Source organism: Moschus berezovskii, chromosome X (assembly GCF_049115385.1).
Source record: "Moschus berezovskii isolate FMDL1 chromosome X, NW_MosBer_1.0, whole genome shotgun sequence".
Taxonomy (NCBI): domain Eukaryota; kingdom Metazoa; phylum Chordata; class Mammalia; order Artiodactyla; family Moschidae; genus Moschus; species Moschus berezovskii.
In genome coordinates this window covers 141,373,650-141,395,832 of record NC_142488.1, presented here as the reverse complement: position 1 = coordinate 141,395,832, position 22,183 = coordinate 141,373,650, and the positions used below count along the sequence as shown (strand labels likewise).

The window sequence follows — 22,183 nt, the reverse complement described above, 5'->3', positions numbered from 1 at the left end:
GACACCCCATTAAAATCCAGCTGCTAATGTCAGGGGATTTTAAAAATCCTTCTCTTTAGCTTCAGGTTTATATCCAAAGAACCAGTTGATTATGTGGCAAGTCAGAGTACTCACAAATCCAATGGGAAAATATTTGGAGAATGTGTTGAAGTTGTCCAGAAGGACTAAAGGACTACCAGGTGTCTAAAGGTTACTATCCAAGCAAAGGGACTGTAAGTGTTGGAGGGGTTCTGGAATGAGGGCTGGGACAGCCAGAGGACTTCTGCAGGGAGTCGGAAAGCTCTGTGTAGGGAAGGACAGGAGATCCTCCTGTGCAGCCTTCAGAAGGGGCAGCAGCGAGGAGCTGGTCAGCTTGGCAGGTTCAGTTGGGCAGGAGGCCCCATGGAAGCAGCAGGGACAGGGCACCGCCCTCACTCAGGAGGCGCTGGGACTGAACAGAGATGATGGCCCCCAGCAGAGTCAGTTCTCAGAAAACCCCACAGCAGGCCCACAGTGCTTCTGATTCTCCTCGTCCCCTTCTGCGGGCATGCTTTTTGTCACCTCAGCGGCATCATGTAGCACTGAGAAGAGGAAGGTGTGAGAAGTCAGAAGGTTGGGCCGTGGCCTGGGGTGGGCGGGAAGTGCGGGGGCTCCAGAGGAATTGAGACCAGGGCTCTGAGCCCACTCCAGCCCTCACTAGCACGTGGTCCTGAGAAGATGCCTAAGCTCTGGGACCTCAGTTCTTCATCTGGGAGGCGAGTGTGCGTGAGGAGCCCTGCGTGTTGTGCTGCAGGATGCACCTGAGGGATAGAACAGAGCTCAAAGTGTCTGGAGGCTGTTGGCCCTGTGATGGAGGGGCAGGAATCTCTTGCACTGTTACCGCCAGAAACGCCCCCACTCTCTCCTCCTGCATTTTATTTTATTATCTTGTTCAACACAGAATTCGGTCTCCTGCAGAGGCTTCTTATGTTTTGTTGTTTAGCTTTTGTGGTCGGTATTGTTCTTCTCATTTGCTTCATTTTCTCTTCTTTAGTTTGCCAGGGTAGATTTCGGGAACAGAAGACAGCAGCCTACACTTCGACACCATCTTGAGAGCTACAGGTAAAGCACTAAATCTATAAATAATTTAAGTAGAGTTGAAATCCTTACAACAGTTTTCCCCCATTAATGAATACAGTATACTGCTGGAGACTTTTTATTTGAGACTATTTGAGACTTTTTTTTCCATATCTATCTACATTTTGTGTTGTAGCCTCTATTAAGATTTTATATATTTTGTTAGCTTTCTTAGGTGATTTTCGGATTTGTGCTACAAATGGGGCATTTTTTAATTACATCTTCTAAATAGTTAGTGCTTTGTGTATGTGGCAAGGCACTTGGTTTTACTGTAGTAATCTTCCATACAAGGTTTTTTCTCATCTCTTATTAATTTGAGTATTCCACGTATCAATTTCTTTGAATTCCCTATGTGGATGACCATATTGTCACAAAATATTATCTTTTTCAATATTCATACTTCTTATTTCCTTTGATGTGTATAGTTCTAACTCTGTGTTCCAGTGAATTTTTGCATTGTCCAAGGGCGATCATCCATCTTTGTCTTGTTCCTGTCTTTAATGGGAATGCATCGAACATTTCACATATAAGTATTTTCGCTGTAGATATTAGGAAATGGAAGTTCCTTTCTAATCTCAATTTGTTAAAAGTCATACTCATGTTGAATTGATTTCAGAGGCTATTTCCACATCCATTGACATGCTTCAATGTTTTCCCCTCATTTGTTATTGTGGAGAATTATACTTGAGCTATTTTCTAGTTTGAATCATCTATTCATTCTTTAGCCATAACCTGTCTGTTCATGTAATTCACTGCTATATTGAATATGTTATTAGTTTGCTTAGGATATTTGCTACTCTATGGGTGAACTTTGCTCAAGTGTTCTTTGCGTGGTAGGAGTGGGAGTACTCATCTGGTTTTACAGTCAAGGAGAGCTAGTCTGGGAAAATAAGTTAAATAATTTCCCAGTTTTCTTGTATGTGCTTTAGAAGAGTTTACATAAGATGGAGATTACTTTTCCCTGACCATTGGTAGAATTGGCCACCCAAACTGCCTGTCTTGGAACATTTGAAGGTAGCTTGGGTGTTGACCATGAACGGTTGTTGTTGAAAGAAAATATGCCGGGGTTCTTGGCCTCCACAGGAGAAGAGTTCAATCCGGGGCCAGAGACGAGGCTTGATCACTCAGAGTTTTTGTGTGATAAAGTTTTATTAAGGTGTAAAGGAGATAGAGAAAGCTTCTGACATAGACGTCAGAAGGAGGCAGAAAGAGTACCCCGCTGCTAGTCTTCCACTGGATGTTATATAGTCACTAGCAGTGTGTTAATGAAATAAAAGAATGTCTTAAAACTCAGAATGGCACCAGGCCCCTCACCCATAAGATGCATTTTGGGATAATCTTGACACCAGACAATTCATCCCAGGCCATAAAATGATTAACTTGAATCTTATAGAAGGGCAGATTACCATACAAATAATTTCGTTTACATAGATTTGGGGAACAATATCTGAGTATAACATACTGGTTTGTCAAGTAGTTTCTGAGCCATTCGGTGGAACCGACTTGAAGACAGAGTTTGGGGTAAATGCGTAGTACATTAACATAGCTTCAGACCAACATTGAAGAGATCTCTTCAAGAAAATTAGACATACCAAGGGAACATTTCATGCAAAGATGGGCTCGATAAAGGACAGAAATGGTATGGACCTAACGGAAGCAGAAGATATTAAGAAGAGGTGGCAAGAATACACAGAAGAACTGTACAAAAAAGATCTTCACGACCAAGATAATCACGATGGTGTGATCACTCACCTAGAGCCAGACATCTTGGAATGTGAAGTCAAGTGGCCTTAGAAAGCATCACTACGAACAAAACTAGTGGAGGTACTGGAATTCCAGTTGAGCTATTTCAAATCCTAAAAGATGCTGCTGTGAAAGTGCTGCACTCAATATGCCAGCAAACTTGGAAAACTCAGCAGTGGCCACAGGACTGGAAGAGGTCAGTCTTCATTCCAATCCCAAAGAAAGGCAATGCCAAAGAATGCTCAAACTACCACACAATTGCACTCATCTCACACACTAGTAAAGTCATGCTCAAAATTCTCCAAACCAGGCTTCAGCAGTACGTGAACCGTGAACTTCCAGATGTTCAAGCTGGCTTTAGAAAAGGCAGAGGAACCAGAGATCAAATTGCCAGCATTCATTGGATCATCAAAAAAGCAAGAGAGTTCCAGAAAAACATCTATTTCTGCTTCATTGACTATGCCAAAGCCTTTGACTGTGGATCACAACAAGCTGTGGAAAATTCTGAAAGAGATGGGAATACCAGACCACCTGACCTGCCTCTTGAGAAACCTGTATGCAGGTCAGGAAGCAACACTTAGGACTGGACATGGAACAATGGACTGGTTCCAAATAGGAAAAGGAGTACGTCAAGGCTGTATATTGTCACCCTGCTTATTTAACTTATATGCAGAGTACATCATGAGGAATGCTGGGCTGGAAGAAGCACACGCTGGAATCAAGATTGCCAGGAGAAATATCAATAACCTCAGATATGCAGATGACACCACCCTTATGGCAGAAAGTGAAGAGGAACTAAAAAGCCTCTTGATGAAAGTGAAAGAGGAGAGTGAAAAAGTTGGCTTGAAGCTCACCATTCAGAAAACTAAGATCATGGCATCTGGTCCCATCACTTCATGGCAAATAGATGGGGAAACAGTGGAAACAGTGTCAGACTATATTTTGGGGCTCCAAAGTCACTGCAGATGCTGATTGCAGCCATGAAATTAAAAGACGCTTAGTCCTTGAAAGGAAAGTTATGACCAACCTAGATAGCGTATTAGAAAGCAGAGACATTACTTTGCCAACCAAGGTCCGTCTAGTCAAGGCCATGGTTTTTCCAGTGGTCATGTATGGATGTGAGAGTTGGACTGTGAAGAAAGCTGATCACCGAAGAATTGATGCTTTTGAACTGTGGTGTTGGAGAAGACTCTTGAGAGTCCCTTGGGCTGCAAGGGGATCCAACCAGTCCATTCTAAAGGAGATCAGTCCTGGGTGTTCATTGGAAGGACTGATGCTAAAGCTGAAGCTCCAATACTTTGGCCACCTCATGCGAAGTGTTGACTCACTGGAAAAGACTCTGATGCTGGGAGGGATTGGGGGCAGGAGGAGAAGGGGATGACAGAGGATGAGATGGCTGGATGGCGTCACCGACTCGATGGACATGAGTTTGAGTGAACTCCGGGAGTTGGTGATGGACCAGGAGGCCTGGTGTGTTGTGATTCATGGGTTTGCAATGAGTCAGACACAATTGAGTGACTGAACTGAAGACCAACATTTCCATAAGAAAAATGCATTGGTTAACTCAAGGTTTGAGAATTTTTAACTTCAGGTGAAACCAGATGTCAATATTGCAACACAGTATTTTAAGAGAAACTTCCTTTTAAATTTGTGTAGAGAAGAAAAAAAATATCACTGGTTTGTTTCCTCCTGCTGTTTAAGAGAGATAAAAATGTCTGACACTTGCAGGCTATTTCCTCCGTTTGGAGATCCCTGGCCTTCCTGCTTGTTACCCTCTCAACTACAAGTAAAGTTTGCATTGTTGAAAGTTTCCTGTTTCTTTATGGACTGATTTTATCTTAAAAAACAAATTGTTCATTTCACCCAGAATTTCAAATTTAATTGCATGATATTTATAATAAAACTTTATTATTATAACAGATACCGTAAAACACATACAGCAGTAGAGAATGGTATAAGGGACCCAATATACTTGGCAGACATCAATCAGCAGCATCAGCCAGCATCAATCATCTGCTGTACATTGTCGATCTGCTTCCAGTGTACACTCACCTTCCCCACATCTCTGCCAACGGACTAATGTGAAGGTAATCCAAGACATCAGGGTGTTTCATCTCTAAGTATGTCAGCATGCATTTCTAAAAGACAAGGAATGTTTTATAAAACATAAACCCCAAACAATGATCATTCCTAAAAATTTAAATGTTTTAACAAGAGCAAACATCTAGTAATTTTTCACATTTACCTTATGCATTAATTTTTTTTTTAGTTTGTTTGGATCACAAATACCGTCTATATTTGGTGATGTTTTTAATGTTCCTTGAGTCTTTTTTAATCAATAGGTTTCCCCTGCATCATCTTTGTATTTTTCAAGTTTTCCATTATATAGATTGTGTTGAATGAAACAGTTTGATGTCATTTAACATGTTTGGCCCCTGAACAGTTCTTTAAATTGGTAGTTACAGTTAGAAGCTTGATTAACTTGTTTATTTACAAGACTGCTACCTAGGTGATGCCATGTAATTCCATTAAGAAGAACATAGTGTTTCTTGTCCTTTGTGCTGTGTTGGCAGTCATTGATGATCCTCACCTTCTTTTACCTATTGGGGGTTGCAAAGGGGTAATTTGCAAATTCTCTCATTCAATTTTAGTTTATTACCTGAAATACTTTCACATGTAGAAACTTTTCCTTGTCCACCATTTGCTTATCTTGAGGGAATCATATAATCATATTTGCTGTGCTTTTACATCATTTAAATATCTTCTGCATCTATAGTTTATATAGTCTTAACTTATATTGTTTACATGTTATTTTTTTCTTTAGTATCTGGTCATATTTTTTAAACAGTCTGTTCCATTAATATTTTCAAGTAATTGGCATTTGTTTTTGGCCTTACTGCTTTCTTTTTTGTGTGTGTATTGCATTTTATTTCTATTTTTAAATTAATTTATTTATTTTAATTGGAGGCTAATTACTTTACAATATTGTAGTTGTTTTTGCCATACATGGACATGAATCAGCCGTGGGTGTACATGTGCTATTTCTATACTTATCTTCATTATTCCCTACCTTCTCTTATTTAGGGTTTCATATGATGTTCATTACCTAGCTTCTTGAATTTCTTGGATGATTTAAATCGCTCTTGTTTTCTAATACATCTATTTAAGGCTATATATTTCCCTTTGAGCACCATTTTGCTTCTGTTGCACAAGCCATGCTATTTAACTCCACGTATATTGTTTGAATTATTTTTTACAAGTTGACTAAATCACTTTATCACTTATGCTGTTGGAATTTTTCAATATATGCCCCTAAACTAGCAAATGTAAAAATTATTTTTGAGAAGACTGTGAAGATGATGATGAAAGATACATTATTTGGGGAAAGTTTCACAGCCCAGGGCATTTTGTTTTATTATTATTATTAATTACAGAAGAGACAAACATATTTAACTTCTGGTGACAGAGCTGGGTTTATGCCAGGAATGCAGAGGAGTTTAACACTAGAAGATCAGTCATTATAATTGCCTGCATGTAACAGTCAAGGATTGTCCAGGAAAATAGAAACACCATAAATATTTACCATGGAGGGAACTTAATGCAAGGGGTTGGTTACAAAAGTGGTAGGAAGCCAAGCAGGAGAGAACTGGGAAACCCAATTACTAGCAACAGGAGGAAATCACTCACCTCTAGGATGGAAGGACAAAGAAAGGAGATAGTGTTGCTGGAACTTGGGTGTTGGATTCAACAGGATCCAGAGCCAGGATGGGTCAGTCTCGTGGTTGAATGGCTGGAGCCATGAAGAATTTGGAACCACTGAAGGACAAGCCACCTGAAGCAGAGGAAGAAGAAAAATCTTTGACTTCTCTGTCTAATCTCCTGCTGGTGTTTCTGTTTAGCTGAACCAAAATGGCAGCCAACTGTTGGCTAGTTTGATTGCAGGCTGCCAGACTCGGCCCCTGTATAATCTAGAACAGAGCAAGGAGGAATGAGGGATGGATCTGGGAATACATAAGCCCAGGGTTGCCTTATTACAATAACAGATTGAGTGAGAAAAATCAGACCTACATCGATACAGAAAAGTATCTAATAAAAATCAACATCCAGTCATCGTAAAAAGAAATGTTAGTCCACAGTATTAAACTGGGGTGATGAGTTTTGGGGAGGAAGACCAGATAGACAAAGTGCCATTCTTATCACATCATATCAAGGGTACATACTATCCACATGATCTATCACCATTGATATTTACCTTGCTCACTTAAGTAGCTGAAGCAGTGTTTGTCAGGTTTTCTCCTCTCTTGAGCCCAGATGCAGAAATAAGGAAGAGAGGAAGATAGCACTTGGAACATTTCCTAAATAACCAGCCAGAAATCACTGCTAACTGTGGCTAAATTGTCACACAGATTACAACCCAACAAAAAGTATTCAGCCCTATTTCCTGCAGTGAAACAGAAGTCTTCCAACATGGGAAACAATAAACGGGATCATGGTATAAATAGAGAATATATGGGGGTTTGTGTCCAAATTAGAAGGACCCTGAATATCAGAGGAAGGGGTTTGGACCTTATTTTACATGCTAAGTCACTTCAGTCGTGCCAGACTCTTTGTGACCCTATGGACTGTAGTCCTTCAGGCTCCTCTGTCCATGGGATTCTCCAGGCAAGAATGCTGGAGTGGGTTGCCATTTCCTTCTCCAGGTCTTCCCAACCCAGGGATCAAACCCGCATCTCTTATGTCTCTAGCATTGGCAGGCAGGTTCATTTCCACTGGCGCCACCTGGGAAGCTTTTATTTTATGGGTGGTAGAGAATAAGCTCGGAGAAGGCAATGGCAACCCACTCCAGTATTCTTGCCTGGAGAATCCCAGGGACAGAGGAGCCTAGTGGGCTGCCGTCTATGGGGTCACACAGAGTCAGACATAACTGAAGCGACTTAGAAGCAGCAGCAGCAGAGAATTAAGCAGCAGAGTGACATGATCACACCTGGGCTCTCTCATCCTCCTCAGTTCCTTTTGGGAGTGGGATTTGGATCTGTTTTCTTATGTACTCTCCTCACTGGGCATGAGAAAGGCTTAAATGTTCTCAGTTTGCAATGTACTTATGAACACCTCAAAAGAAGGGCACCATTTAAACTCCCATCTAAGAACAATCCTTTGCTCATTTTGAGATCAAGTTGTTTCAGTAAGACACACTTTCAGTTCACCGGTATTCTCTTTATTCCTTCAGATCAAACTCCATCCAGTGACTGCTCAACATCATGGCCCCAAACCCAGGAAAGCATGAAGTCTTGATGAACAGCTGAAAACACCAACTGAGCATCCACATTGTGTCTTAAGGACTCTCTAACCTATGGTCATGTGCACTATTGCATTTGCATCTGCATTTTGGTCTTAGGCCTATTTTTGTGCTTAGGTATCTATCACCTTACTGTCTTGACCTCTCTGTTGCTAGAAGGTTGGATTTGCTAACCAAACACAGTCTCAGGTCCTTTTGACCTAAGCAAAAGTGAAACAGAATTACTAAATGCTCGTTTCATACACTCACTTTTGTGTAATAGTGACAGGAAGGCCAGGCCTGGAATTCGGACTATGTGGGCACTTGTTTCTTGTGTACTGACATTTAACATATACACTATCAGGGAAGGGCCAGAATGTTTATCCTGTTAGAAGAGTCAAAGGTCTCTGTGTCTTGAATGTGCCAGAGGATATTTTAGGAAAGGACTGGGTTTTATACCTCTGGAAGTCATCAGAATATTGTACTCCTCCAAACCTAAATAGCCTTCCTATTGTGCCTGGTTGGTCATTTCCTCCTAAATGACACTTTGGTTCTCCCAGCACTTGGAGGACAAGGGCTCAGTTTGTCATTCTATGAGAAGCTCTTTCTTGCCATCATTTTGTTCTTTCACAGCAGTGATCAGATTTTCATGAAAAAAAAAATGGGATTTTTTTAAAGCTACCCATGGGCTAAAATAGTTTTGTCTCTGTTGGCTATGTAAGTGTCAGGCACCTCTCCTACAGATGTTTGCAGAGATATACTTGTGTCACTGCTCCTGTTTGTGTTTATAGTCGTGTTGACCTGTTAAATGTATTGCTGCTGCTGCTAAGTTGCTTTAGTCAGGTCCGACTCTGTGCGACCCCATAGACGGAAGCCCACCAGGCTCCCTCGTCCCTGGGATTCTCCAGGCAAGAGTACTGGAGTGGGGTGCCATCGCCTTCTCCAGGTAAATGTATTGGAGGCCAAATAAAGTTGATCCAACCAGACTGCAGGAGCCGTAAGACATTATTTAGCGAACACTTTCTGATCTCCCACTGAGTGCCAAGGCCCAGTGTGGACACCAGGACACAGAGCATGACCAGTAATCCTGACCCACTGGAGCTCACAGTCTTGGTAGCTTAGTTGCTGCTAACTTTTGACAATTTTTCAGAGTTCTGATAACGTTGGTTCTAACAATTTCTGCTTGAGCTTTTTGATATTTCTGAGGTTCTAAAGATGTTCCTTTTAGAAAATTTGAAAATGTGATATCCATTCTCTTATAGTTGTAGTACTATAAAGCTTATACATTTCATCAGGGGTGAGTTGGGTAGTTTCTGGATTTTGAGTAATTTTAAAATTCCACTTAAGTTCTTGAATTTACACACAGTGCATAGATTTGTTCTTAGTGTTTCCTTTTTATCCTTCCAACATCTTTAGTGTAGGGCTTGTCGAATTGTAGTGGTAGTCAGTATTTCATTTCTGATATTAGTCATTTGTCTTTTCTATTTTTGATTTTGTCTATCTGGCTAGGGTTTTATCAATTTTTTTGATCTTTTCAATGAACCAGTTTTTTTCCCATGATTTTTTTTTCTTTATTTTTGATTTCAATTTTTTTCTCTTGTTTTTGGTTTGCTTGTTTGCAGATTGCTTTGGGTATAGTTTTCCTTCTTTTTCTAAGTTAATGTGGAAGCATAGATTATTGATTGACATCTTTCTTCTTTCTTAATGTAAACATTAACTGCTATAATTTTCCCTCTTAACACTGATTTAGATGCATCCCATAAATTCCAAGACTATGCCCTTTCATTTTAATTCTTTCCAGTGCAGTATCTACTTCCTTGAGAGTCTCTCTTTTACCTGTGGACGGTTGTTTAATTTCCAAGTGTTTTGAGATTTTTCTTCTCCTTCCATACTGTTTGATTTCTAGTTTGATTCTTTTCTTGTCAGAGAGCATACTCAGCATCATTTAGATTTTTTAAATTTGTTTTGAGGATATAGGATTCTATCTTGTTGAATGTTTCACATGTGCTTGAAATAAATGTGCAAACGTTTTGCTGTGGTTGATGGATGCAGTGATATTTAGATCCACAGTATTTGTGAATCACGCAGGGCCCAGCCTGCCCCTTGGGAAATGGTTCAGTTCTCCATGCTTTTGATATTCTGTCTCTGGTGAGATTCCTGCATGTACAGCTCAGGTTGAACTCAGGAGTTCCTACAACTTGCTGGGATCCCTTACTCATCTTTGCTCTTCCCCACTATCTGCCGTCACTCTGGCTACCAGGGGACTCTCCTTCTGGTCCTCTCACACAGAGTGGGGGGTATTTAGTTTCCTCACTCTGTTGTGTACTTCCCTTGAATGGATTCGCCTAGATGACCAAGTAGTCAGATAATACAATAATAGCACAACAGTGTGGGATCTTAGTTCCCTAACCAGGGATCAAATCCATGCTCCCTGCATTGGAAGTGCAGAGTCTTTTTAGATTCCACATGTAAATGATAACAAACAGTATTTATCTTTTTCTGTCTCACTTATTTTACTTAGCATAATGCCCTCAAGCTCCTTCCAAGTTGTTGCCAATGGCAGGATTTCCTTCTCTCACATGGCTGTGTATTGAATATGTCGCATCTTCTTTATCCATTCATCCACTGGTGGACCCTTAGGTTGTATCCATATTTTGGCTATTGTGAACAATACTGCAATAAATGTAGGAGTGAAGATATCTTTTCGATATCCTATTTTCATTTCCTTTTGAATATACACTCAGAAGTGGAATTGCTGGATCATATGGTAGCTTCCTTGATTGTGTTATTTGATGCATAGACTTTTTTTTTTTATTTTGACGAGGTTCAATTTATCTATGTTTTTCTTTTTTTTTTTTGGCCTGTGTTTTTGGAGTCATACCCATGAAATCATTACCATCTTAAATATTTCTAGATATATAAATAAACACAGGATAGGAAGTTACACATATAATTCTTTGTTCTGACCACCAAGAGGTCCCAGAATCAATGACCCTTCAGTACCAATGAGCACACTTAGTGTACAGATCTAGTTTTGTCAATATCATTCGACAACAAAAGGAACAAGGGTTCCATGGAAAAATTGATGATTCAGAATTGGGACAGGAAATATGGAAAGTGAGCCTGGAGCATCTTGTGCAGTGTGAAAATTAAAAAAAAAAAAAAAGAAGTGCTCAAAAAACTTTCAAAAGAGGAAGCAACATTTCCATGGGTATGACAAAGGTATATACAAAGGGAGTTGATAGAACAGCTCCCAGTGGCCAATCGGAGAACAATTTGAAAATAAAAATATATGAAGTTGTATTGGATTTTAACCCAAAGTGTAATAAAGATACCATGATTCCATACTGAGAAACATAAATAATTTCTTAATTACACAAACAAGGATAGACAAGTGTTCCACACAGAAAAATTCCAGTTTATGCAGACACTCCCACTTGTAGAAAGTGGAGCATAACTCCCCACCCCTGAAGCATGGACTGCACATCGTGACTTTCTTTCAAAGAGGACAGGATAGAAGGGGGGCATAAAACAATCACTTTATCACATAGACACCTGACAAGCACTACCTCAGCCACATGATTAATGAGAGCATCATCAGTGGTCAATTGTGCTAATAATATATACACCTGACACACTGTGATGAGAATAGGATTTTTCATCTGTAAAATTCCTCCCCCAAACTTGGAATCCCAGACTAGTCATGAGTAAAATATCAGACAAATACCAGCCAAGGGACATGGTACAAAACATCTACCGAGTACTCCTCAAAACTGTCAAGATCATCCAAAACAAAGAAATGTTAAAGCTAAGAGGAACCCAAGGAGACATTACAACCAAATGTTAGGGTAGTTTCCTTGCCAGGATCCGGGAATGGGTAAAACCTATAGAAATCTGAGTAAAGTATGGGGTTTAGTTGATAATAAATAATGCATCAATACTTCCTCATTAATTGTAATAAATATATCATATTACTGTAAGATATTAGGAATAGGGGAGACTGGGTTGGGGCATAAGGGATTTCTGCTATTTTCACAATTTTTTTTTTCCAAATCTTAAAGAGTTACAAGGGTTAAAAGTATTATAGAGGAAAAAGTGAAAATAAAGTCTATTTTCAAAATAAAAAAGGCAAGGAAATTTGGGGCAAAACATGCTGAGTACGTTAAAAAAGGAAATAGAAAGGAAACCAAACACAAGCACACAGAACCTGTAAGTGTGAAACAACCTTTCCTAAATTACCTTCAGCTTTTCCTCTCCCTTAACCACCAATCCCATATAATACACTAACCAGGCCTCTTCCACCAGAGAAACATTTTCGGGATCCACTTTTTTCTCAAGCCTCACAAACACTGCCCTGATCCAACCTCATAGATGTTTTGCCTGGATATGGCAAGAGCCACCACCCAAGGCCAGGTGTAGACCTGGAACCCTGTACTTGCTCAAAAAGCACTTTAAGACGCCTGCTGGTGTTATTTGCCACAGAAGAAGTCTGTCAAGATCCAGGCATGGGCCAGTGTCTTGCCAAGGATACAAGGGTCCAGAGCAAACCTTTAGCTGTGCGTTCGTGTGAATGTGCTTAGTCTCTCAGTCATGTCTGACTCTTTGTGACCCCACAGACTGTAGCCCACTCACGCCCTCGGGCTCCTCTGTCCATGGGATTTCCCAGGCAAGAATAGTGGAGTGGGATGCCATTTCCTCCTCCAGAGTAACTTCCCACCCAGGGATTGCATTTGTGTCTCCCTCATTGCAGGCAGATTGTTTAACACTGAGACGCCAGGGAAGCCATGAGGAAACATAGGGAATTCTCAGAGGAGCAGAACATTCACCGAATCTTTAAGCCAGGGGAGGCGCCTGTCCGATCGGTGATGACCTGGGCAAGATGATCTTGGAAACAGGGTGGTGTGTTTTCACACAGAGGCGGCTGCAGAAGATGCTGGATCCTGGAAATGACCTCCAGAGAAGTCGGTGGGGGCAGGGGGCAGTTTGGGCCTTCTAGCAGCCAAAGGCCTGAGGTTCTTATGTACCCAGAGCAAGAACCCAACCACACCTAACAGTCATATCCAATAAGGTGCATGAGGAGTACCTGTTTTGACAGCTGTCATGTATCCATCCTCAAGTGCCCCCGGGGCTGTGGCCCCAGCCTTGGCCTCAGAGCACAGATGTCCTCATGGAGGCCGGGGCGGCAGCTCACCTGCAGCGGCATCTACTCCCCGCTCCCTCTCCTGGGCAGTCCCAGGCAAGTCAGATGGGATCTCCAGGGGCTTGCTGCTTCCATGTCTCTGGGGCTGCCGACCCTCTTTGCAATCCCCCAGAGTCCTCTCCTGCCTGGCTCCTTTCTGAATCCTCATTGGAGTCTGGGGCCTCTGGCGCCTGGGTGAGCGTCCTCCCAGGCATCTGCTAGAGCTCGTCCTCTGCTCAAACAGCCTGACTAGGGACACCAAAGTCCTAGCTGGCTCTGCTGGTGGCTGACCAGACACCCCTCTGCCTCTGACATTCAGGCTCAAAAGCCGGGACCTCACAGTCACGTTCAAAAGACCCTGAGTTTACTCCAACACGTTCCACAGGGATTCCACAGGGAATGGTCTGATACACCTCAGGATCTTAGAGATGTGCCCTGCACTTCCATGGTGATGATTACTACTGACCCACCATGAGGAGACTCACCCAGGGGCTGTGTCAAGTCCTGCTGGCTCCACCTGAAGCACCGTGGAAGGGGATGCTGCTCTGGGACTTCCAGATAAAGATACACACATGAGGTCATCAGGACCAGGGCCTAATCCACTCTCGGTGGCGGTGGGGGGTGGGGGCCAGCAGGGCAGACAGGACATATCCCAAGGCCAGGTTCCAGGGGAGAGGGGGTGCTGTGGGAAGCAGGGGTGGGTGGCCTCGGGGCTGGGGCCCACGAGGAGGATGCCCCCAACCCCAACAGGGAACTTTGGCAGCTGGCTGCTGCCCTCCTGATGGAGACTGAGCACAGCCCCGAGGCGGCTGACAGTGCAGCTCGGGGGCGGGGGGGCAGCAGGGGTGTGACTGTGGGTGTGGTGGGAGGAATTCCTGCAGCCAGCTCCCTGTGGGGCAGCCTCTCTCAAAGGTCAGAGATGCAGGACTTTAGTCTCTGGGAGAGGAACCACACTCGGGAGTGGTCTGTGTCTGTGTGTTGTCGTGGCTTGAGGATTAACCACCAGGCGCCTGTGTCCCTTCAAAACAAACGGTCCTGACAAAAATGCTTCTGCTCAAAATTCACTGGCCCTGGGTCATCATATGACCCTTCCTAAGTTTAGAGGCCTGGCAGGGTCATGTCGCTATGTGTGCAGGGAGAGAGTAAGACAAGAGGTGGCTGAACACCTGACATCTCTCCAATTCCACACTGCCTAGCAGATGCTCAACAAAGAGCAGTGGTTAAAAATCTCCTTTGTTTTGGGGAGGCTAGTCTGAGCAGGTCACATGGGTCTTGAAATTCTCCACCTTTTCCAAGTATCCACTGACTATCTGGGAGCTGACACATACGTGGCCAGAATCACATGTCCTGTTCCCGTCGTTCTTGGCACTCAGCAGGGAGAGCTGCCCCTTCAGCCCCCTGCACCCATCTGCACCCCCCACCGCAGTGACCCCACCACCTCCTTAGGCCCAGAAGTCGCTCCTGCCTTTTGATGTCAGGCACAGCCTTAACCTGTGTCTCTGCTGCCTCCACACTTCTGAACCTGTCTGAACCTGGGGACGCTGGCGGATGTTGCATCTTTACTGGCTACTACTTATTTCTCATGAATTATTTGGATCTCAGACTCTGTCCCTCTCTCCTGTGGAAATTGTTTTGTTTTCAAGATGCCTCAGAGAATTGGCAGCTCAATTGGAAATGGACTAGAAAACCACTCAGAATTGCTGTTCTGTGTTTTCCTCCCGGAGAATATATCATTCAAGTTCGGTGTTTGTGTGTGTTTCGGGATGGAGAGCAGTGTCTCCAGCTGGGCACAGCTCACTCAAAGATCCCAGGATTCTAGTCACATAGCAGGTCCTGTCCACTTTTGCAGCTTCTCTTCACTCATTTCATCCAAATGAAATCTAGACCATGCTCACAAGTGAAAAAAATAAAGTCCAGATGACCAAATAACTGTTATTTCAATGTACTTGGTAATCAGCTTCCCAAGGCAGAGACAGGAGGGCTAGCACAGGGAATACTGGGCCATACATAAAAGAGCAAGATTCACATTTCACTAGGATTCCTAGCAGATGGTGGGTAGAAAACACCTATTTCATCCCTGTGGTCAACAGCTATGGGACAAGAGCCAGGACCCCTTCCTTCCTGCCCCAGAAAGAGATCTCTCTGGGGTTTATCCAAGAAGCAAAAGGACACCTCACAGCAATGATCCGTTTCAGAGTTTCCCCTCACCCCCAAGACAAACCTCATGTGACTCTGGCTCCTAGACCATTGCTGTGAGTGTGGGGGTGTCCTGCTTCTCCTAGTGTCCCCACTGCTAACATGGCCTTTCACGGAGCAGAGAATCTGTACATGTCTTTGGGATAAATGGGCCAGTGAGCAGGGGTCTCAGGTTGTCTGCTACTTTCTTTAATAACCCAGGAAAATTCAATAAACTGAGATAATTTAGTTATTGCAAATGACAGACAAGAAGGACATAAGCATGAATTCACTACAATTGCTTTTATTTTCTAATTCTTCTCCATTCAGTACTATTCCTACATAAGTTCACATTTTCAAAACAGTTCTAATTCCTATTCCATTGTATTCTGTTCAGGACCACAAAACAAAGTGGAACACTTCCCAATCTCTTTTAGAAAACAGCAAAACTCTTGTTTTTGAACTGGGTAACCACAAATACACTGGGATCAATATCATTCACAAAGCTAAGATACTGAAGTTTCTTTAGCCTTCTCTGAAACCAAACTTTGAAAAATTTCTAAAGAAAAGAGAGATGAATCCCCATGTCATCATAGAGAACAGCAACCAAAAGATGCTACACACTGGTTCTGCAAACTGGCCCGGGCCCTCACTTCTGAGAAGGCTGACTACTCCCTCGTCAATCACAGAGGGAAGGATCAACCTGGCTGCTGCTCTGGCTCAGGCCCCCTATTCCTCCTCCCTTGCAGCCTCTGCAGACAGGAGTGGGAAGGCCCTCAAAGCCCTTTGTCTGACCCTGAGCACAAATGCCATGACTTGCCACTTGCTGGTCTCCACATAGGCCCGGGGACCCCACAGGAACTCATAGCGAGCAGGGCGGCTGTCAGGCACCTGCCGGTACTCCAGGTATCCCTCCTGCACCCACACTTGGGTCAGCAGCTCCCTGGGCTCCCCAAAGACACAGTGCTCACTCCCAACATACACCCCCATCCTGCTGAGTGCTCCCCAGACCGCCTCTTCAGGGGCGGGGTCTCCATTCCTCATGATCACCCTGAGGACCAGCACCAGGAGGCCGGCCTTGGGCAGGCCCTGCCCACCGCTCAGCATCTCATCGCAGGTGAGGCCCAGGACAGGGACCAAGATGTAGATGTGCTCCGTGGGGTCCACCTCCCTCACCTCCACCCCACAGACCAGCTGCAGGCACTCTGAGGCTTGGCTGAAGACAACCGGGAAGTGCTCCTGGTTGTCCCTGAAGACCTTATACAGCATTTCCGCCAGGGAGGTCAGCTTCTTGGCTCGATACTTGAGGAGCAGGAACTTCAACAGGTCAACCATCATCTCATTCAGAATTTCTTGGCGCAAGGCCTTCACAGGAGCGGAGGAGGATGCTGGTGGGGAGGAGGCCAAGTGGGATGCAGCCTCCCCCGCCTCAGCCCCCAAGAGCTGTGCCTCTAGGGGGCCCTGGGCCTCGCCTGGGTCCTGAAGGTCTTCCTCGGGTTTGCTGAGCTCACTCATCTCGACCACGAGCACAATGCCTGAGGTCGAACAAAAAACATGAAACATGAAAGTGAGGCAGAGGTACAGATGGAGACCAAGGGCCTCCGGGAGAGAGGAGGTGTGAGTGGCCTCAGCTAAGAAACACATCCTGGATGGTATGACACAGGCCACTTACAGGTCTCCCCCTGAGGGTGTTCTCAGACCTCACAGGAGCGCTCCTCCAGGGAGGCCAGTCCCCTGGCTACCCGAAGGAGGAAGTAAGGTGGCTCCTCAGGGTGCGGTCAGCATAGCTCGCGATTTCTGGGGCCAACAAAGTGGGAGGAATTGGGGCCTTCTGGGGCCCCCCTCTGTTCTAGGATAGGGAGCCTCTGGTTCACTTCAGGGCACCCCCTCACCTTGACTCCTGATACTGCCTGGACCTCCTCTGCTCTCTGAGCTCAGGACACAGGCTTCAGACCTCTGCCTTCGCCTCCTGGTTCCCGGAGCTCCTGTGAGAGAAATGGAGGTGACTGTGCTGGTAGGAGGGGGTGAACTCTGTGAGTACACCCAGTTGTGTGGTGTGTCCCTTGTAGTGCTCACCTTTCCCCTAGCATGGCCTGGACCATCCCCTTTGGAGGAGTAGAAGGAAACTCAGAATAAGACACTAGCCTGAACAGAAAGCGCTGAGGGGCCCCACATGCAGCCGCACCTGCCCAGGGCCTCGCGCGGGTCCTAGGCTGGGGAGAAGTTCGGTCCTCAGCTCCTCCTCACGTCTTGCCTGGCCTCCCAGCACTGACCACAGGGGCGGGGGTCTGCTCAGTCCAGCTTCTGCCAACCTGAAGCCTCCTCCCATAAAAACCTCACCTCCCGAAAGAAGTCTCTAAGCCAGAGGTCAAGAAACTGCTCACCCTGCTCACCCTACTCTGGGCTCTCCAAGACCCTCTTGCAAGGGCCAAGATCCCTCCCTATTGGGGTCTAACCGCCTCAGTCCTTCCTCGCATGGAGCCTGGACTCCAGGCAGGACCTGTGATTGTCCCGCCCGCCATTTTGAGACCCCCGCAGCTTTCACAAGGCCTCCAGTCCCTCTGAGACCGACATGTGAGGAAGTCAGACAGGCCTAGTGTGCTTTTCTCACCCCAAGGGCTCCCAGGGCCGACTACAGGGATGGGGATAGGGATCTGTGGGGTTCTGTCAGTCCTCACTCAGGGTCCCCCCAGTCCTCCTTCAGGCACCTCACCTTGCCTCCGTGCAGGACCTGGATTCTCGCCTCTCCGCAACTGAAGCCCCGCCCCTCCGCAACTGAAGCCACGCCCCTTATACCAAGACCCCAGTCTCTTCAAGACCCAGATGTCAGGAAGTCAGCACATGCCTGTGGCGCTCATCCTGCCCCCACGGTTGCCCTTGACTGACAACAGAGACAGGCTTCTCTGAGGTCTCCTCTGATTAGGGGTCCAGGGTCCTCTAACTGCTCTTCAGGGTCCTCAGGGTCTTCAACCTCACAAGACCTTGGAATCGGCCCCCCTGAGGCCCCGCCCCATATGCGAGTTCCCCAGCCAGAGACCCGGATGTCAGGAAGTGCGACCATGCACTTTGGGCTCATCCTATCCCAGGGCCGCCAAGGACCAACAGCAGCTACAGGCTTTTCTGAGGTCTCCTCTGATTGGGGTCCAGGGTCCCCTCAGTTGTCCCTCAAATTGAAACCCTGGAGGAGCTGGGCTTCTTCCCTCTGTTCACCTGAGGTTACACTCCCTTTCCCAGGTCCCCAGTTTCTCTGAGACCCAGATGTCAGGAAAGGCAGCATGTGCCCATCCACCCTCTATGCTCCCTGAGACTTGATGTGAGGGTCCCGCCTCTGGTCAACACAAGGGGCATCCCCGGATCTGCCAGGGCTGAAGATGAGGTCCCTGAGGAAGGATATAAGGAACCCCACAGATCCCTGACCCTGCTGTCAGCCCTGGGCCACCCTGGTGGTGGGATGAGCACTTGGCAGCCTGTTCTGACTTTGGCATCTGTGTCTCAGAGACATTATTCAACTGTTAGAAGGGTCAGGGCCTCAGATGGGCAGTGGGAAAGATATTATTTCTTTTGAAAGTCAAGGTGAGGACTCTGAGGGAGGACTGAGGGGACCCTGGACCCCAGAGCAGAGTAGGCTCTGGGAGGACATAGGGCGGATGAACCCATGCTGCATTTCCTAACATCCAGGTCTCAGAGAGACTGGGGACCTGGTACAGGGGGCTGACTTCCTGACATCCAGATCTCAGACTGGGGACCTGGTACACGGGTCTAACTTCCTAATGTCTGGATTTAAGACTGGTGTCCTTGTATAGAGAGCAGACTTACGGACATCCGCGTCTCAGAAAAACTGGGGTCCTGGTATGAGGGTTGGGGCGTTAGGAGGGGAGAGGAGAGAATCTGAAGTCGTAGCCGGAGATAAGTTGAGGTCCCTGAGGGAAAACTGAAGTGATGCCAAGTGAAGACTCTAGGTATCCCAAGATAAGACTGAGGGAACCCCACTGATCCCCACCCCTGTCATTGGCTCTGGGAGCCCTTGGGGTGGGAAGAGCACACTAGGTCTGTCCTGATTTCCTACCATCCAGTTCTTTGAGACTGGGGACCTAGTGTGAGGAGCAGGGACTACGGTGGGGAGAGGACAGAGCCTAGGTCCTACCGGAAGTCAAGGTGAGGACCCTGAGGGAGGACTGAGGGTAGCCAGATCTCAGACCAGAGGGAACCCTGATAGTCCCCAGGCAGGATGACCTCGTGCCGCATTGCCTGACATCCCTGTCAGAGAGACTGGGGACCTGTTTGAAAGCAGCGGAACCTCCAAATGGCGGACGGGACACTTGCAGGTCTTGTCTGGAGTCTAGGCTCCATGCAAGGAAGGACTGAGGTGGTTAGACCCCAACAGGGAGGGATCTTGGCCCTTACAAGAGGGTCTTGGAGGGCCCAGAGTGGGGTGAGCAGTTTCTTGACCTCTGGCTTAGGGACCTCGGGAGGTGAGGTTTTTCAGGCAGAGGGCGGAGGCTTCAGGTCAGCAGAGGCTGGATTCCCCAACCCCAGTGGAGGACTGAGCAGACCGCCCGCCCCTGTGGTCAGTGCTGGGAGGCCAGGCAGGACGTGAGGAGGAGCTGAGGACCGAACATCTCCCCAGCCTAGGACCCACAGGAGACCCTGCGCAGGTGCTGCCGGATGTGGGGCCCCTCAGCGCTTTCTGTTCAGTCTTGGGTCTTGTTCTGAGTTTCCCTGCAGGCCCCCAGAGGGGAGGAACCAGGTTGTGCCAGGGGAAAGGTGAGCACTACAAGGGAGCCCTGAGGGGACCTCCCACCACACAACTGAGGGGACCTCACAGAGTCCACCCCTCATACCATCCCAGAAGGCTCAGGGCTGTGCCACAGGATACCACCGAGTTGCCCCCAAAGGCAGACGTCTGAGGCCTGGGTCCTGAGTTCAGAAAGCAGAGGAGGTCCCAGCAATGTCAGGAGTCAAGGTGAGGAGGGTGCCCTGAGTCTACACCAGGGGTTCCCCATCCCAGAACAGAGGGGACCCCACAAGGGCCTAATCCGCTTACCTTGTCAGTCCCAGAAATCTCAGGCTGTGCTGACTGCACCGTGTGGAGACACCTAACTTCCTCCTTCAAGTCGCCAGGGGACTGGCTGCTCCACAGGCATACCCCTGTGAGGTCTGAGAGCACCTTTCAAGAGGAGACCTGCAAGTGGCCTGTGGCTGCCCAGGGTGTGGTTCTCAGGTGAGGCCGTTCACAGCCCCTCTAGCCACCATCTAGGCCTGTGGTCCTCACCTGTCCCCATCTGTTCCCCTGCCTCACTCTATGGTTTGATCCCAGGCATCATGCTCATGGTCGAGATGATTGAGCTGAGCAAGCCCGAGGAAGACCTTCTGGACCCAGGCGAGGCCCAGGGCCCTGTGGAGGCACAGCTCTTTGGGGCTGAGGCGGGGGAGGCTGCATCCCTCTCAGCCTCCTCCCCCACAGTCTCCTGCTCCATCCTTGCGGTGGCTTTGCCCCAGGAAGCTCTGAATGAGATGGTGGCAGGAACCTGGTGAAGTTCTTGCTCCTCAAGTATCTGGCCAAACAGCTGACCTCCAAGGCGGAAATGCTGAAGAAGTTCTTCAGGGATAACCAGGAGCACTTCTCGGTGGTCTTCAGACAAGCCTCGGAGTGCCTGCAGCTGGTCTTTGGGGTGGAGGTGAGGGAGGTACACCCCAGGGAGCACACCTACACTACGGTCCCTGCCCTGGGCCTCACCTGTGATGCGACGCAGAGCGGTGGGCAGGGCCTGCCCAAGGCCGGCCTCCTGGTGCTGGTCCTCAGGGTGATCATGAGGAATGGAGACCCCGAGGAGGCGGTCTGGGGAGCACTGAGCAGGATGGGGGTGTGTGTTGGGAGGGAGCACTGTGTCTTTGGGGAGCCCAGGGAGCTGCTGACCCAAGTGTGGGTGCAGGAGGGATACCTGGAGTATCGGCAGGTGCCTGACAGCCGCCCTGCTCGCTACGAGTTCCTGTGGGGTCCCCGGGCCTATGGGGAGACCAGCAAACAGCAAGTCATGGCATTTGTGCTCAGGGTCAGACAAAGGGCTTTGAGGACCTTCCCACTCCAGTCTGCAGAGGCTGCGAAGGAGGAGGAATAGGGGGCCTGAGCCAGAGCAGCAGCCAGGTTGATCCTTCCCTCTGACGAGGGAGTAGTCAGCCTTCTCAGAAGTGAGGGCCCGGGCCAGTTGGGGGAACCAGTGCATAGCGTCTTTGGGCTTCTGTTCTCTATGATGACATGGAGATTCATCTGTTTTCCTTAGAAAATTTTCAAGCTTTGATTGTTTTCACAAAAGGCTAAATAAACGTCAGTGTCTTAGCTTGGTGAATGATGCTGATCACAATGTGTTTGTGCTTACCCAGTTCAAGAACAAGAGTTTTGATGTTTTGTAAAGATTGGAAACTCTTCCATTTTGTTTTGTGACCCTGAGAGGGATACAATCGAATTGGAATTAGAACTGTTTTGGAAATGTGAGCTTACTTAGCAGTAGTATTGATGGGGGAAGAATTAGGTGATAAAAGTAATTGTAGTGAATTCATCCTTCTGTGCTTCTTGTGTGTTATTCTCAAAAGTTAAATTATCTTTATTTGGATTTGCCTGGGTTATTTAAGGAAGTAGCAGACAATTAATCTGAGGCCCCTGCTCACTGGCTCATATATTCCGAAGACCTTTATGGAGTATCTGCTCCAGGAAAGGC

At 46.6% G+C, this 22,183-nt stretch overlaps 1 protein-coding gene, 1 long non-coding RNA gene and 1 pseudogene across 2 annotated transcripts; 2 read left to right on the top strand and 1 right to left on the bottom strand.

The window, feature by feature from the left end:
• The first annotated feature begins 667 nt into the window (after positions 1-667).
• Positions 668-9,099, top strand: LOC148773494 (uncharacterized). Its single transcript, XR_016036925.1, has 4 exons — positions 668-740; positions 1,013-1,080; positions 4,759-4,925; positions 8,066-9,099. It is a non-coding gene; the product is annotated as an uncharacterized LOC148773494 (long non-coding RNA).
• A 7,097-nt stretch (positions 9,100-16,196) lies between these two features.
• On the bottom strand, positions 16,197-16,982 carry LOC148773493 (melanoma-associated antigen 10-like). The gene has a single exon (XM_088833542.1). The coding sequence runs from the start codon at positions 16,980-16,982 to the stop codon at positions 16,197-16,199; it is 786 nt and encodes a 261-aa protein (XP_088689668.1).
• Positions 16,983-20,789: 3,807 nt separating this feature from the next.
• On the top strand, positions 20,790-21,629 carry LOC148773492 (melanoma-associated antigen 10-like; annotated as a pseudogene).
• Positions 21,630-22,183: the final 554 nt, after the last annotated feature.